This window comes from Sorex araneus, chromosome 5 (assembly GCF_027595985.1).
Source record: "Sorex araneus isolate mSorAra2 chromosome 5, mSorAra2.pri, whole genome shotgun sequence".
NCBI classification, from domain to species: Eukaryota; Metazoa; Chordata; class Mammalia; order Eulipotyphla; family Soricidae; genus Sorex; species Sorex araneus.
In genome coordinates, this window is record NC_073306.1 from 183,906,306 (window position 1) to 183,924,623 (window position 18,318).

The window sequence follows — 18,318 nt, forward strand, 5'->3', positions numbered from 1 at the left end:
TACATCTCACTTGAAATTTTTTTAAAAATAGAAGTTAGAAAAGACATTTGCACTCCTATGTTCTTTGTAGCACTGTTCATAAGAGCCAAAATCTAGAAATAATGCAAGTGTCCAATTACAGATGACTGGATAAAGAACTAATATGTAGCAATACATATACTCAATGGAACAATGCAGCTCTAAGAAAAGATAAAACCATGCAATTTGCAGCTAACAGATATGGGGGTATTATACTGAGTGAGGTTAGGAGGAGAGGGTCAGACACCAAATAATCTCTCATGTGGGTTATAAAGAAACATTGCCCAAGGCAACAGAACTTGGGAACTGACCTACAGAACTGAGCTTACCATGTTGGGGGATGGGTGAGGGGATGGGGGAGGTCACTGATGGGTGGTGTGGTGTTGGAATGTTGCATGCATGAAACCTTGTCCTCAACAGTATTGTACATTATGGTAGCACTGTCTTCACCAATGATGGCTCCATTGTGAGACTTGTTACTGTTTTTGGCATATCGAATATGCCATGGGTAGCTTGTCAGGACTTGGAACAATAGCACAGCAGGTAGGCCTCCTTTCATGCGGCGGACCTGGGTTCGATTCCTCCATTCCTCTCGGAGAGCCTAGCAAGCTACTGAGAGTATCCCGCCCGTGTATCATGAAACCGAAAATAAATTTTAAAACTAGAAATGGTTAAGCTTACAAATGTACCAAATAATTAGCCAAGTTGTGGAAGCAAGGGAAAGTTCCTAAAAGTGGTTAAGAATGAACACATGAATGTAGGAAAGCAAAAATAGACCTAATTGTGATACGGAAATAATTGGGAGAGGGTGGCGTCTGGATAGAAGAGCAAGCCATAGTGTTTCCTTAAAGCCTAACCCGGAGCAGGCAGTCTTTGTCCCTGTAAATTCTGAGACATAAGAAGCCTGTGGAGACCGGATCACACGTGATTCAGGACTGTAGAAACCACGGGCTTCTGCACCAAGTATGGCACTAAACAGGACCCTGATCCAGGGGGCCTCTGCACTAAAGATGGCATTGTACAGGACGTTAGTCCCAGGACAAATCCCTTACCCATCTTGTGACTTACTGGTTTTCATTCTGGAAAAGGCTTAAACCAAAGGCAACTGTTTCCAAGATGAACTTTGAATTATACATGGCATCCTATGTTTTCTAGAGCAATTTGGCATGCAGATACATTCCTGGATGCCTATTTCAAAGGTGATGCCAAAAGTTTTCAGATAGGGACTGATACATCTCTCCTTGAAAGAGAAAAACGGTGTTTTTCCTCACAATCTGATTTTAGAATGTGCATTTGGGGGGGGGGGGGTGGGGGGAGTGGGAGGTCACATTCAGTGATGCTTAGGGCTTACTCCTGGCTCTGTTCTCAAGGACCAGTCCTACCAAGGCTTGGAGGTCCACATGTGGTGCTGGGAAGTATGGAAGTGCTTTCTCTGCTATATTATCTCTCTGGCCCCGATATTGTGCATTTTGACAATGACCAGTGAGTGCTGGAGTTTGTTGTTTTTTTCCCTTTCAGTGAACCTCATTGAGTGCCAATGTGACATTGGCTGTGCCGGGAGAGCCTCTCCTGGCAGAGCTGGCAGGGGTGTTCCATGTCGTGTGAGGATTGAACCTGAGTGCATGTGCTCAGCCCATTACTATATTGTAACTCTGTTGCTTTATTTTCACATTCCTTCACGGGTTGTCTGTATTAAATCTCCAGCCTTTGTTTGGCTCATAATCCCAGAGTAGAATGGACCCTCTCTTTAAAGCAAGGGGCCAGAGAGACAGTAAAGGGGTAATGGTGCTGGCCTTACATCCCACTAACCCTTGTCACAAAATTAATAAAATATTTTTTGGGGGGTCACACCTGGTGATGCACAGTGGTTACTCCTGGCTCTGCACTCAGGAATGACTCCTGGCGGTGCTCAGGGGACCATATGGGATACTGGGAATTGAACCTGGGTTGGCCACATGCAAGGCAAACGCCCTACCTGCTGTGCTATTGTTCCAGCCCCAAAATAAAATGTTGCTTTAAAACAGATCGCATTTAGAGAGATGCCTCTGGACCCTGCACCAGGCTTTCTCATCAGGAGCAAGTCGAGGTGGGCTGGTGACTCTCTCCACCCACCCTCAACCTAGCCCTGGCAGCTGAAAACCTCCAAAACCCACTGCCATGCTCACGGTCGCTCTCCAAAGGCTTAGACAAGCCTCATCCATGAGTGAATCTGCTGAAACAACTCAGGTATGTGGGTTTTATGACTTAAATCTCCAGGCTCACACGGAAATTGGGCGACCTCCTCCCATCTCCCTGTTCCTTGGGGAGTCTGGCAGTCACGTCCAGGATCTGCCTCTGGGGTGCCGTATAAGCTCCTTAACAACCATGATCCAGAGACTCAGAAATAAATATCCCAGGAGAGCCACATGCTGCAGAGATGTCTCTGGACCCTCAAATCACTTCCAGTTGTATCATCCTATTTAAAATTTTAGAATTTCTGGTGGGTCCGGCTGGATTTGCATCTGAGTGACATACTCTACTCCACCGAGAAAGCACACCATATTTGATGGAGTGTAAAGTAGAAGGCAACCGCTCTCGATTAAAAAAAAAAATTAGCACACAAGGCTTAACCTGTAACAATATGTTACAACATGTTAGTATTCTCGTACACAAGGGCTTAATGGTTCCAGGGTGAGATACAACAATCTTCACACACTTTTCTCTAAGAAAACTTCTTAGGATTATTTTTAGCAGATTATTCATAACAAGTAATGCAAAATAAAGTATTTCAGACCTGCTTTGGGGGCAGACTTGCGTGGTGGTGGGAAAACTTGAAATAGTGGTGGTGGAAAGCTGTAATGGTGGTGGGATTGGTGTTGGAATATAGAATGTAATAAGTCACTATGAACAACTTTATTAGCACTGTAGCACTGTTGTCCCGCTGTTCATTGATTTGCCCCAGCGGGCACCAGTAACGTCTCCATTGTGAGACTTGTTACTGTTTTTGGCATATCGGATACACCACCCGTGGCGAATTCGATATGCAAAGAAAAAAAATTATTAGAATAAAATAAAATTGGATAAAAAGAGATCACACTGAAATCAGTGCTGTCAACCTCTTCCCCCTTACACACACACACACACACACACACACACACACACACACACACACACACAATGCACTCATTCAAGGTGCGGCTATTCTCAAGGTAATGCTGATGACAATGATATCAGATAAAAACTGCTAATGACAATGATAAATAGCTCGCCTCAGCAGGCAGTGACAGAGTGGCAAGAGGGAGATGGAGGGTGGGGTGGGAGGTATACTGGGGTTCTTGGTGGTGGGACATGGGCACTGGTGAAGGGATTGGTTTTTGAGCATTGTATCACTGAGACTTAAGTCTGAAATCTTTCTAACGTTTCACCTGGTGAGAATAAAAAATTAAAATAAAATAAAATATTAGAATTAAATAAAATTTTCCAAGGCAGAGAGAGAGAGAGAGAGAGAGAGAGAGAGAGAGAGAGAGAGAGAGAGAGAGAGAGAGAGAGAGAGAGAGAGAGAGAGAGAGAGAGAGAGAGAGAGAGAGAGAGAGAGAGATGGATGCAGTTTTTTCTGAATGTTGTCAGCGCTCTGTAGGTAGAACTTCAGGTGGGTTCCGCCCCATTCCATAGCACGTGCTGTCATTTTCCTTGCACCACATGAATTGTCAGTACAGGGCATTGACTGGGGACAGGTGGACTCGAGTCAGCGCGAGGACGCGAGAATGCTCGACGCCAGCATTTGCTCCCAGCATGATTAGGGGACAATGAGGGGAGGGGCGCGGGGGAAGCCTATGGGGTCAGACCCAGGACCCGTCCAGGCTCTGACTCTGCACCCCGCAGGCGCCCCTTCCAGACCGAGCCGGAAGAGCCCCCGAGCACGGCCCCGGGGGGCGCCTCCACCCCCCTCCCGCGCTTCCCCCAAGCCAGGCGGCTGGAAGACGGGCTGGACGGCGGGCGCCCGTGAAGCGGCCGCGCCCTTGGCAACCCCGGAACGCGCGCGGGGGCCGGGCGGGCGCGCGGCGGGCGGCGAGCGTGGCCGCGGGGCGGGGAGGGGGGCGGCCCGGCCCCGTGTCTCAGGCTCAGGCTCCCGGGCCAGCCCGCGCGCAGCGGCAGCTCCCGCGCCCCATGCAGTTCCCCGGGTCCCGGCCTGCGTCCTCGGGCCGTGAGCCGCGGCCCCAGGCGTCCTGGAAGCCCCCCGCGAGCAGGAGCCCCTCGGAGCGCAGGGCCGAGTCCCGCGGGGCCCGCTGGCCCCGAGAGCGCTCGGCCGAGAGGAGGGCGCAGAGCCTGCGGGAAGGCTTCGACGCGAGCGAGTCCAGCCGGCTGTCCGGGACGCACCCCCCCGTTACCATCTACCGGCCCTACACGCCCTTCCAGTCGCCGGGGCCCGGCGAGCCCGGCCCCGAGCCCACCGCCCGCAGGACCCCCGCCAGTCGCCGGGGCCCGCGCACACCCCAGGACGAGCTGTTCGCCCAGCCCACTATTTTGATCGCCCCATCGCTGACCACCCGGCAGACGCCGCGGCAACCCTCGGTTTCTCCCCGCTGGGGTAGGTGTGCCCCCACCCCCGCCCCCGGAGCCACTGGACACGCCCGAGGCGCTGAGAGCCGCGGGTGGCCCCAGGGGGAAGGAAGGTCTGCGCGCGGGAGAGCTCGGCGTGCTGCAACGCAGGAGGGTCTGTCAGTGTGATGCTGGGAAACCCGGACGGACGCTGCGCTCCCCCGTCCCAGGACCTGGGCTGCCCCCGATTGTCTGTCGTCACTTCTTTCGGAAGCCCCTCTTAAGTCTCCAGTCGTTGCCTTGCTTGCTGCTCGGAACGTGTCCTCTATTAATGACCGCATCGCGGTTTCTCCCCAGCTAGCTGAGCCCTGGAAGGATGCGTGCTTGGAGCAGTGCTCAGTGTCTGAAGGCGCCCGGTGTTAGTCCCCGGGCAGAGCTGGCGGGCGGAGCCCTCCCAGAGCTAGCGTTCAGGGTGCAAGTGCTAAATCCGAACTTTCCGCTCTGTCCTCACGGAAATCACAAGGCAACAGGACCGATGGGACTTGAGCATAACCATCCTTTGATCCAGTTTTATGATTTTCCATCGATGAGGCCACCCCAGTTATATGTGCATATTGGGTTTCTAATCCCTTGACTAGCCACTTTTTTTTTTTCTTTTTGGGTCGCACCTGGCGATGCACAGGGATTACTCCTGGCTGTGCACTCAGGAACCACCCCTGGCAGTGCTCAGGGGACCATATGGGATGCTGGGATTCAAACCCGGGTCGGCCACGTGCAAGGCAGACGCCCTACCCGCTGTGCTATCACTCCGCCCCTTGACTAGCCACTTTTTATGTCATGTTCTCTCGATTCCCTCCTTTTCTCTCCTTCCCTCTCTCCATCTCCCCCCCCCACCCCCATTCTAGTTCTGGGACTGTGACTCTCATCAGTGACATGCCACCTCACAAGCCCGCTTGTTCTCCAGTTGTTATTTGTTTTTGGTATGGTGCTCAGGGGTTACTCCTGGCTCTGCACTCAGGGATCAATCCTGGGAGAGCTTGGGGGGCAATATGGGATGCCAGGGATCAAACCCGGATCAGCAAAGCCAGCGCTGTCCTACCCACTGTAGTCTCCCCAATCCCTAAGTTCCCCAATTGTTGAGAGGACAACTTTGCTTTCCTCCAAATGTCACACCTTTGACTTCCAAATAGCTAATGACTGCCTTGTGCTTTATTGAAAATATAGAAACAGTTGGTCACACATCCCCTTGTTTCTTACTATTCTTTTACTGCCTCCTCCAAATCTCCTTGCTTTCTAACTTTTTCCCTTTTCAAGGTAAGAACTATAGAAAGCAGAATCCTGCACTTGGGCTTCACATTCCACTCTGAACGCAAACTTTGTTTTTGTTTTTTGCTTTTTGGGTCACACCTGGCGATGCACAGGGGTTACTCCTGGCTCTGCACTCAGGAATGACTCCTGGCGGTGCTCAGGGGATCATATGGGATGCTGGGAATCGAACCCAGGTTGGCTGCATGCAAGGCAAATGCCCTACCTGCTGTGCTATCGCTTCAGCCCCTGACTGCAAACTTTGAATGAAGAACTTTGTTCCTCATTTCCCTCCTCTCCTACAGCACCGGTTTCTCACTTTCTGAGGATCCACAAGATGCATAGATACTCTGGAGTTTTTCTTCCTGAATCCCTTCTTTTCCAAACACCCACCATCTTGTGCTTCTTCTTCCCTGCAGAACTTGTCCCTTGTGTTGTCTCTACACCCTGATCCCATTTTCTCATCCTTGCTCTCTTCCCAATCCTTCTGGTTGGGTTCCTTTTCCCTCCTCTCCACAAAAGCTGCCACACCTCGCAATGCTCAGGGATGACTCCTGACTCTGCATGCAGGAGTTACTCCTGGGGGTGCTCTGGGGAGCCTCTGGGGTGCTAGATATCAACCCCCCGTGGACCATGTGCAAGGCAAGCACCCTGCCTGCTGTACTATCGCTCTGACCCCTTCTATTTTTTAAGGACTGACTATTATGGCCGAGTGTAAGATATGGTATATATCTATATGTACTTATGTTATAAACAGTATTGGCTTTTATGTTTTTGCTTTAGAGACACACCTGCTAATGCACATTGCTCCTGGTGCTGCTCTGGCGACCCTAAAGCAGTGGAATATAAACCCGAGGCCCCCGCAGGCCAAGCATACACCTGCTAATTGGGCCCATCCCAGTTAGCTTGGAGGTGTGTATGTTGAGCTCTGGCTTGCACAGGAGCTCTAGGAAGTGTATGAATATTTGAGGGCTTGCCCTCTCCCAACTTCAGCCTTCTCCTCCACCCTCACCCAGATCCCTCCCTCAGTTCCCCCCCCCCCCACCCCTTGGCTCTTGTCCAGCTGACCTTCAGCTCAGGCTGCAAGAACAGTAACCTGGGGAACTTTGTCAACAGAGCAGAGAGGAAAAGTGAATGATGGCCACAATTCAGGTGATTTCGTTTGTCCAATCACTGGGCCTTTGTTGGCAACAGCTTTTTTTTCTCCTCCAGGGTCTGTCACATGTCACTCTGGAACATTCCTTTCCTGCCTCTCCTAAGCTCCAGCTTGTCTCTGGCTACCTGCTCCTCCTGTGCTCCCCACCTGTCTCGAGATGCTTCCTAACTTTCCTCATAGCTCATCTGTTTCCCAGTCCGTGCAGCAAGGGTCGGAGGCGGGGGCACTCAGACGTCCTTAGGAGGCAGGCGGGAGGGGAAGGGAGAGACTGATTCTGCTAAGCACCTTGGGGCTGGCCTCGACCCCCTCAGGCAGGAACGGCTGTGATGCCGCTTCCTGCCAGCAGAGGGCAGCCTTCTCCATCAGACGGATTGCGGCGCGGGTTGGGCTATTTTTTTGCTGAGCGAAGGACCAAGAAGTAATTTTACGCAAAACAAACGAACGAACGAACACCCCCCCCCCACATACACACACACACACGACACACACAAACACACAAAACCTGCGAGCGATCAGCTATTAAGACTTTAATTAAAACAAAAAGATTGTTGGGGGTGCAGACACATTCAGTAGTGCTCAGAGACTATTCCTGACTTGGGGCTCGGGATGTCTCCTGGAGGTGCTCAGGGGACTTCCCTTTGCGATATCTTCCTGGCTTCCTAGGTATTTTTTTTTTTCTTGTTGCAAATCTTCAAGTATTGTTGTTGCTTTTGTTGCTTTTTAATAAATCAGATTTTTTCTTTTGGAGGGGAGGGGCCGTGCAGGTGGGGAGGGCACACCCAGAGGTGCTCGAAGCTTACTCTGACCGCTCTCCTGATCACTCCTATCAGTGCTGGGGGCCCTTATGTGATGACAGGGATGGCACCAAGTCAGCTGCAAATATCCTGCCTGTCGCTCTGTCACTCTAGGTCCTTAGCTATTCTTTTGTTGTGGTTGTCGTTGTTGGGGATGGGGCACACCTGCTGATGCTCAGGAGTCACTCCTGGCTCTGCATTCAGAGATCACTCCAGGCAGTGCTCAGAGGACCATAGAAGTATGCTGGAGACTGAACTCGGCTTGCCTATGTTCAGGGCAAATACCCAACCACTGTGCTATTAGCCAGACCTCAACTAGTTATTTTTTTATGATCCTGTAATACCCAGTAAATTTTAAGCTTCCCTAATTATCTAAAAGATGTTTTCATAACATTTTCCCCCCACTCTGGAGTAGCCTGTGTTCTCTCCTGAACACATCACTCTAATTAAGTTCCTTTCCATAAAATCTATTTGCTTCACAATTAATAAAAATTGTAATTTTTTTTTTTTTGGTTTTTGGGTCACAGCCGGCAATGCACAGGGGTTACTCCTGGCTTATGCACTCAGGAACTACTCCTGGCGGTGCTCGGGGGACCATATGGGATCCTGGGAATTGAACCAGGGTCAGCTGCATGCAAGGCAAATGCCCTACCCACTGTGCTATCACTCCAGCCCCAAAATTGTAATGTATTTTTATAGATCACTGTCACTGTCATCCGATTGCTCATCGATTTGCTCGAGCGGGCACTAGTAACGTCTCCATTGTGAGACTTGTTACTGGTTTTTTTTTTTGGCATCAATTAAATTATATCTCAAGAAAAGGGCCACACATACTTTTTTGAACTTATACCTCCTCAGTTATTTTTCATCTATTACCCTTTAATCCTATTGCTCTTCAAATTGTGTTTATGAGTTTGTTTTTGGTTGCCAGGAGCTGGGGGGAAACTGGTGGGGGTTAGTGTGGTTTTGTTTGCTTGGTTTGGCTGTTGGGGCTTAGACCTCACACAGGTGAGACATGTGCTCTACCACCAGCTGCCACCCCCACACCCCCTTTAAAATGCCATTTACTTGCTTAAAAATTGGGCTAAATATTGCATATTCTGAACTGGGCTTGTTCTTGGTGACGCCTTTAACTTGTTCTTCTAGCGCCCTCTGTCCTGCAAACCCTGCGGTTTGAGAGCTGGCTGAGGCTCAGTGTGCATTGCTCCTGCAGGAACGCGTCTCAGGGGCCTGAGCTGGCGGCGTGCTTGCTCTCCTCCTGCCGCCTGCACGCGCTGCCGAGTTCCATGGCTTCACCTCAGTGGGGGGAAGGCGGGGCCCCCTCGCAACCTATGTTTAGATGTCACTGGAAATTTAGTGACTGTCATCAGAACTCGCTCAGGTGCTGCTGGCAGGAATAGTTACTTCAGGTGGATGGGGGTGTGTTAGGGTTACACCCAGCAGTGCTTGGGCCATGCAGCCCTCGGCAGTCACTCCTGGAAAAGTGCTCAGAGGACCCTGAGGTGCTGGGGATCTGACCGAAGTCAGCTGCATGCCTGAACCCCTGTACTATTTCTCTGACACACACACATATGTACATATATATATATATGTCTACATGGGGCTGGAGCGATAGCACAGCGGTTGGGCATTTGCCTTTCATGCTGCCGACCCGAGTTCGATTCCTCTGCCCCTCTCGGAGAGCCCGGCAAGCTACAGAGAATATCAAGCCCGCATGGCAGAGCCTGGCAAGCAACCCGTGGTGTATTGGATATGCCAAAAACAGTAACAGTAAGTCTCTCAATGAGAGTCATTTCTGGTGCGCACTGGAACAAATTGATGAGCAACGAGATGACAGTGATATATACATATTTATGTGTGTATGCATATGTATATATATGTATATATTATATGGGACCAGGGAGATAGTAGAGCAGGTATGGCTCTCTTAGCCAGGTTGGATTGTGATCTGGATTCAATCTCCACCACCCCATGGGGTTCAGGTATGCAGCCAACTTGGGTTGGATACCCAGCACCCCTCCTGACCCCCTGATGTTGCCTGGAATGCCCCCCTACCTCCCCTCACCAGCACAGAGCCAGGAGTAGCCCCCAGCATCTCCAGGTGTGACCCAATCCCCCCCATAAAACAAAGCTCTTGGGCTAGGGAGAAGGTTCAAGTTGTATGTACAGGCTTTGCATGCCGAAGGTTGGGGTTCCCTGACCACTTCCAGGAGAGCCCTCCACTGCACAGGGAATAGCAGGTGCACCTCCATCCCCACCCCCACCCCATGCGTTATGCCTGCTAGCAACACATGGGTAAGTTCTGATGTCGGTAACAACTTCCAGTTTCTATCTCCGATCCAAGGTGTGCGTTTATTATGCTTGGAGGACTATGTGTATTGCTTCACGTCTGTTATCTTAAATAACTTTCACACAACCATCTTTAGGAGAAATGAAGAAAACAGAGCTTGAGTAAATTCTCCCAAGATCAGATGTTTGGGCCAGATTTGGTTCCAGGCTGTCTGATTCCAGACCAGTGTGTGTAGACATGAAACCATATTGTCTCTCCAGACCTGTCTGCTTCAAAAAATACAGATGCCCGTGGCCCACCTCCAGGGATTGTGAGTAATTTGGATATTTGGACTGTGACTGGAAACCTGGAATTTAAAAAAAAATTTCCCAGGTGGTTTTAACAGGCAGCCAAGTTTGTCAACCAATATAATATTACTTTGTGTAAGACATTCGCTAACAGTCACCTGAAAGCTATTTCAGCCTGCAAATTAGTGAGATTTTATCAAAAACATGTTTCTTTATGATCAAAAGCTGTGCTGTGGGATAAATTACAGCATGAAAGGATAATGGGAAAGAGCATTACCATTCATATTAGCCGTCCTCGTAGAAGTGTTTATTAAGGATTGATTCGGTATTATAATCAGTCTCTGGCCTGTGTATGTTTTGGTGGGGGCAGGGGATCAGGCCACTAGCTAATGGTGTTTGGGCTCTACACCAGGCTCTGCACTCAAAACTTAGAGGTTCTTGGGATTAAACCAGGGTCAGTCACATGCAAGGGCTAGTACCTTAGGGGCCAGAGCAAGAGTACAGCAGGTAAGGCACTTACCTTGCATGTGGCAGACCGGGGTTCAATCACCAGTATCCCGTCTGGTGCCCCCAAATACCACAGGAGTAATTCCTGAGTGCAGAGCCAGGAGTAAGCCCTAAGCATCACGAGGTGTGCTCCCTAAACAAAACAAAAGGCTAGCACCTTAGCCTCTGTACTGTCTCTTTGGACCCCTGTGTGTATATTTAAAATTGGCAGCCCAGGCTTGGTTATTTGTTTGTTTGGGGGGAACAGAACCAGCTCTGCTCACGGCTTACTCCTATTCCTGGCTCTGTGTTCAGTGATCACCCTGGCCATGCTCAGAGAACAGTGTATGGTGCTGGGGATTGAAGCAGGGTCGACCATCTAACGACGGGCACCTTAACCTACCCTACTATTTTTGCAGTCTAACCAAGTTTGGTTTTTAATACATGAAAATTTCATGCAGCAGGGGCTGTAACGTCCATGGGAGGCAGTGCCACTGGGGCAAGGCTTTCTGCATAGATTCCCTCCCTGTCTCTTCCAAGATGAGTATGGCCTTAAGAAGTATTGTGGACCGGAGAGAGGACAGTGGGTTGGCCAGGGCGCTTACCTTGCACGTGGCTGACCAGGGTTGAGTCTGAGCTCTACAGAGGCAGCCTGCCAAGAGTGATCCCTGAGCACAGCTGGGTGCGGCCCCCAAACAAAAACAAGCAAAAGTATTTAACTCAATTTTCTTGTGGTTTATTTTGGTTCATGGTTGGCATTTTTTTTTTCTTTTGCTTTTTGGGTCACACCTGGCAATGCACAGGGGTCATTCCTGGCTCTGCACTCAGAAATTACCCCTGGCAGTGCTCAAGGGACCATACGGGATGCTGGGAATCGAACTCAGGTCGGCTGCATGCAAGGCAAATGCCCTACCCCGCTGTGCTATCGCTCCAGCCCCAGGGCATTTTTCATTTGCCCATTTTCCTACTTTCCTTAACTTGGTTCTCTGACTTGTGATGTTGTCTTTAATCATGTCTGATTCTTCTTGACTCTAATTTCTTCTTTCCTTTCTTTCTTTCTTTTGCAGATGCTGGTCGCTCTGAGTTCCCAAGAAAAAGGTAAGATTATATAAAGTTACAGTATTATTTTCCCAGACAAGTGGGCCACCTAGCTCTATGGAGAGGATTCAACATGGAGCATTTGAAGTGAAAATCTATCTTGGGGGTTATGAAAAAAAAAGTTTCCTGTGCTTTTTCTTTATTATAAATGCCCTTTTCTAAGAACAGTTCCTATGGGGGATAGGGTGGGAGGGGGGAGAAGAAAGATAAAATGGCTAAGAAGTGAGATGTAGGAGATTGAAATAGAGAACTCTGTATCCACTCAGTATTGCATTTGTTTGCTATTGTGCAGATTAGGCCTGTATCTTTAAGAAAGGTAGGCAAAGAGAAAGACTTAAGGTGCAGATAGTTCAGCAGATAAGGTCTGCATGTGCCAGACCCATGTTAGATTCCCAGCACCCCACTGGGTCCCCTAACATGAGTTGGGGCACCAGGATCCCTGAGTGCTACCAGGTATGGCCCACCACAAATAAATAAATAAATAAATAAATAAATAAATAAATAAATAAATAAATAAAATAAAGTAAGCATTCTGCATTGAGAATCTTATGTTGTAGATTCTTGTGAAGCTCCAGGTTGTGAAATGTTTTACAATATTCCTTTGTGATAATCTTAGTAAAATAACTAAATATATTTCAAGAAAGTGTCTTCTATGAAAAAACACTCTGTGTGTGTATGTGCATGTGCTCGTGTGTGTTGTGTACTAAATGAATTACAGGTTGAATAGATGTTTACTTTTTGGCTAGGAGGTAAGGTATAAGCAAAGAAAAACACAGAGGGTTCAGAACAGTGGTTCACACAGAGGAGAAAAGAAAATAATATCAGTTAATCCTCATCTTTGCTTTTAACAGGTGGGTTAAAATCATTCATATACTCTTATTTAATCTGTCTACATTTATTGTTGCTATTTAGACTGACTTTCCTCCTTTTTTTTTTTGGAGTATTGGGGACCCATACCCAGTGATGCTCAGGGGTTACTCCTGGCTCTGCACTCAGGAATTACTCCTGGCAATGCTCAGGGGACCATATGGGGTGCCAGGGATTAAACTCGGGTCGACCACGTGTAAGGCAAGAGCCCTACCTGCTGTACTATCACCATAAACCATTTTCCTTTTCTAATTCTATTTAGTATGCTTTCTAGTTTTTTTCCTTCTTTCAGACAGTAATTACAACTACCTTGTTTCACGCAATGTTTGACAGATAAAATAAATTTTTTTTTCTCACAGGAATTCTAAGTGACAGATAGGGCAGATAAAAGTTTATTAAGAAAAAATGAAATTTATGGAACTTAATATTTTCCTTAGTTTGTATAATGCCTCAGTAGTAGAGCTGATAAAATTAAAATTTTCTGAATATTACCAAATATGCACCTAAAATATCACATTATTTCAAATAAATATTGTTTACTTATTGTTGGATGAACAAATTCTCCTGCAGTCAAACAAACAGCAAAATAGTTATTATACTAAGAAAAACAAAGACTGTAAAGAGTGAGTTTAAAAGTATGTATTATTGTGATTATAATATTGCTTGCTTTGATTTGGTTAGCTAATTTAGCTTGATTCTGTGAGGAAATTGTCATTATCTATGGAGATATTCATTATCCATTATCTTTCCCCACCCTCAAGATATCCCTATCCTCAATACCATCATCTGTCCCCATTTTCAAGAAATATATTGTTGACTTGTGGAGGGGACTGGGCACTGGTGGAGGGATATAAACAAAATGCGAACATGAAAGTTCACAAGTTTGTAACTGTAACTCATGGTGATTCACTAATAAAAAAAAAAGAAAAAGAAATATGTTCTTAAGCAAATTTTTTTTTCTTTTTTTGCTTTTTGGGTCATACCCAGTGATGCTCAGGGGTTACTTCTGACTCTGCGCTCAGGAATTACTCCTGACGGTGCTTGAGGGACCATATGAGATGGCGGGGATTGAACCTGGGTGGGCTGTGAGCAAGGCAAACGCCCTACTCGATGTACTATCACTCCAGCCCCCAATTTTTTATGCCTGATTATTAGGCATAAAAATATTTTCTGAACCTAAGCAAAATAGACTAATGTAATACCATGTTGACCATTAAAAAGAAAACTTTGAGAAACCCCGCCAGTTCAGACCTACAATCACTGCCAGCTGACTGCTTTGCCTCCAGGGTAAGGATTTCCAAACCAGCCTTAGTTATTGGCAAACTCTGCGCCAGCGATGTGATTCTCATTAAAAAACAAAATCCTGCCTTCACGAGTTAAATCCTTCAGCCACATTCTTTGATTTCTGCACAATCTCATGATTAGACCTTGTGAGGTAACGCGATACCCCCAGGGACGCCTGCTTTAGGATGAAGAGATGGAGGTTGTCATGTAGCTATGGCGACACAATCACAAGCACGGGAGAAAGAGCTGGAAAGAGCTGGCCTTCCAGCCACCGCGCTCAGACTCAGCGACCGTTAACGAGACGGTTGCCAATTGAGACAACAACCTAATCTGAGGAGGTGGAGGAGTAAACTAGAATGTTGTCAATAATCTGATATTAAACAGCACATTTGAAAACAACATCATTTAGCTGGCAAAGGAAAGGGGGTGTGTGCAGGGGGTGGGGGCGGGGGGTGGTAGTCTTGGCAGTGATGCTGTGATGGGAGCCAGCAGCTAAGTAGCTTGGGCCGATGAAAGGATAATAAGGTGTTTTGTCTGCAGGAGTGGCTTTCTCTTGCCTCCACCTCTGCCCTCCCGGAGAGTTGGCCCAGGCTGGCTCCGTGGGGGCCATGTGATACCTGCACGGCAAAGCCATTCTCCTGTTGAGTCGGGATGTAGATTTAATTTCTGGCAATGAACAGTAGTTTTATTGTTTCTAAGCATTAACGGGCCTGGCTCGGGGGGTTTCAGCGTATCAATGACACAATAGTTCCCAAACACTTCACCATGGAGGAATCTTTTTGATGATTCCGGCCCCTCACCACCACGTCATGTTTTGAAAGCTTTTGGTTGTTGTGCATAAAACAACTACATTTGTTGTGTAAAAAAATGAAGGACAGTGGCTCGGTGGCTTTTTGAGTGTTTGACTGGCCAGTACAGGGCCACAGGTCCAAGCCCTGGGGCGGTTCTGCTGCTGGGAATCCAGGTGTGAAGGACCCGAAAGAGGAGGGCTCAGTGGTTTAGGAAGCCGGTAGAGTGAGCTCGAGGTTTTGAGCATAATCTCTGGTGCCACTCATGGGTTGAGTGATCCCAACTGCCATGGGGTCCCCGGGTGGAGGAAAAGTGGAAAAACATGAGAGTTCTGGCAATACAAAGTAACATACAAGAGAGAATTTCAAAATACATTTGGTATTTTTGGTACATCTGCCACCTTATTGTGGGGATTGGGATTCCACTTGATGTTTTAAGTCTTCCAAAGCTTATGGTCTGTATAGATTCCCTGTGTTTGGGATCTTCAAGCTGGAACACTTGAGTTAAGTAGAGTTCCAAGGGATAAAATGTGGGTGGGTTAGTGGTACCAACAGAGGGGGTGCTAGAGGATGATAGAGTAAGAGATCTATCATCTCTGGGGAAAAAGATAGAGTAAGATCTCTGGGGAAAATGATGCAGTGGTGAGGTACCATTGTTCCTGCCTTCAAACCTATATTTTTTGGAGTTTGGCCAACACCCACTATGTTTAGGGGCTAATCCTAGCTCTGTGTTCAGGGGGATGCTCCTAGCAGTGCTCAAGGGATTGAACCAGGGTTAGCAACATGCAAGCAAATACCATAGAAAGGACAAACCAATGTTGTCCTACATCCCACTCCAACCATTTCTCTGGCTTCTCTTCCAACTTTCTGGAAGGTGAAAATCACCATTTCGTTGGGAAGGGCGCATCTTCCCACAATGGTCTGCCTGCATTGTGCCAGGCTGAATCCCACCTGGCATGTGGACTGGGACCCTTTAAGGGTCCTTTAAGGACCCTTTACATCCCCTTAAATGTCCTGCAAGTATTAAGGAGAATGATTTTCCTGGCCACTTCCCTTCTTGCACCTCGGAACTCTCTCTAATAATGATCCCGACCTCTTGCCCTTCCTTTAGTTAGCTTCTCCAGGGATGAGCTGACATTGATTTGAGGGGTCTGGGAAGAGAGCTGTCCCTTGAGGCCCTCTCTTCCTGCGACTTGCCTATAACAGTCGGTGATCTTTGTGATGTTTTCTTGTAACAAGCTTAACCCCTCCTGGGAAACTCTTAGTGCTTCCTTGGTGCTGAGGAACCCCACTTTTTTTTCACATTTTTGACCCATACCTGGATGTGCTCAGGGATTACTCCTGGCTCTGCACTCAGAGATCACTCCCAGTGGGCAGTGGGGACTGTGTGTGGTGCTATAAACCCAAATTGGCCACATGCATGGGAAGTATTAAGCACATTGTACTATTTCTCCGGCCCCAGAACCCCACTTTTAATATCATTTTAACAATAACAAAGACTTCATGTTCTCTTTTCTTAACTCCTGTGCCTGTTTTCTGTTCACTCCTATTATGTGGTGGGCAACAAAACACCAATAATCAATAAACAGGTGCATCAATAAATGCTGTGTGAGCTACAGTGACATTGGTGGTCTATCCATCTACAACAGAAAGACAATGCTGGGATAACATAAGGCTCAAATGTAATGCAGTAAAGTCCAGTGTGGGTTAGGCTGGCCCTTGGAGGTAGCTCTGCCTCTCAACGATGCAACTTCCAGGGCACTGCAGTGGGGAGGAGCCATGGTGAGGGGTACTCACTTTGAGGGGCACTGCCCTAAGGATGACACACCCAATAGGTGTGCTGAACTTAGATGCAACAATCCTACAGTTCCCCATAGCTGCAAGAGAGGCTGGGAAATGCAGACCAGCACACGAATACTTGGTAATACCAACTGCCTGCGACAAACAGAGTAAGACTAGGAAAGGGCCCAGGGAGAAAGCTCTGTGGTAGAGCACACAGCTGGCACACACGCAGATTCTTACCCCGAGCATTGCTGGGCATGACACAGTGCCCCCCAGCATTCTGGAGGTGGGTATGAGGGGTGGCATTATATTTTTAATTTAAAAACTGCCAAGGGCTTGCTCCTTAAGCCCATTTTCCCCCTTGAACACATATCTCACTTGCATGCCTGTATGCTTCTTTAATTTCTCTTTCACTCCCTGCATGTCTTTCTAAGTAAGCTCTGTTTGATAAAAACTACCTTGCTTCAAAAACATTTTAAAAATTGCCAAGGAACAGAATAGGGTAGGAAAGAGGCAGACTAGCTCTAGGAATATTTTTTAGCAATTTTAGTTATTTTTTTCTGAAGCCAGACATTCAGTCTTAAATTTAGCTCTAAACCTCTTGATAATGCAGTGCTATGAAGCCATGTATACGTTAATATGCAAATGGAGAGTTTCCTCCTCTACCAAGTAATATGATTTTGGTTTTATAGAATATTTATTGTCTTTGTTTCATTACTGATTATCAACAATTCTAGAAGAGAAAATTTTAGATTCACATTTTGTGGGGGAAGGAACTTGGGCCACACCATCTGTGTGAGGGCTTACTCCTGATTCTGTGCTCAGGGATCACTCCTGGTAGGGCTTGGAGGCTGTATGTATGCTGGGGTTTGAACCAGATTGGCTGTGTGCAAGGCAAGTACCTTAACCCCGTTACTGGCTGTACCATCCACGCAATATATATGTATATATTTTTTAATACTTTGAGACTTTCAGCACTTTTCAAATAACCTCAAATAGGGCATGGAGTTTCCCCTCCCCATCAGATAGCATTTGTTCGAGTAGGAGTTGTCAATTATAGTCATATTTGTAAAGAATGCTCTGAATTAATCAGTTTGTTTTTGTTAGTTCTTTTTCTAGGAAGAGGCTGCATGATCTTTCTAGACCTAAGAAACAATGGGGAACCCCAGATAGGTAAGGCTCTTGTATAAAGACTCGTTTGTGGTGATTGTGTTGTCTTGCCTACCAGTGGTTCTGCCTCCCAACCTCTCTGCTCAACCGGATTCACTGGAGCCTGTCATCTCCTCAGTTGACTCAGCCTGGAAAGATAACTCCAGGTCATTGGGCCTCAAATTTGTCACACTTTGGGAGTTGCTGGGGAACCTTTAGAATGGACAGGTCCATTCCCAGAAATCTGGAGTTACTTGGTATTGGGTATCAGCTCAGTTTCAGCAGTAGAAAAACATTTCAGATGATTCTGCTAGGCAAGGGTTGAGAACCACTGACTGGGGCTTGCCACCACATGCTTTGAAACTCTGTGTACATCCTCCAGGCCCAACTTTGCTGCTTCTAGCATCAATGTTTGCCTAGAGCACGTCTGTTCTTGGGCTCTCTGGCAGGCTGGAACTCCCATCTTCTACCTTTGGCTTCCTTCTCCCTTCCTACA

General features: G+C 47.5%; 1 protein-coding gene across 1 annotated transcript in view; it reads left to right on the top strand.

The window, feature by feature from the left end:
- The first annotated feature begins 4,164 nt into the window (after positions 1–4,164).
- The window catches only part of THEGL (theg spermatid protein like), a 40,924-nt gene continuing 26,770 nt past the window's right edge, over positions 4,165–18,318 (top strand). Inside the window, exons 1-3 of the mRNA XM_055139994.1 lie at positions 4,165–4,585; positions 8,938–9,172; positions 17,781–17,846. Coding sequence (XP_054995969.1) covers positions 4,165–4,585; positions 8,938–9,172; positions 17,781–17,846 — 722 coding nt within the window. The remainder of the gene's footprint in view (positions 4,586–8,937; positions 9,173–17,780; positions 17,847–18,318) is intronic.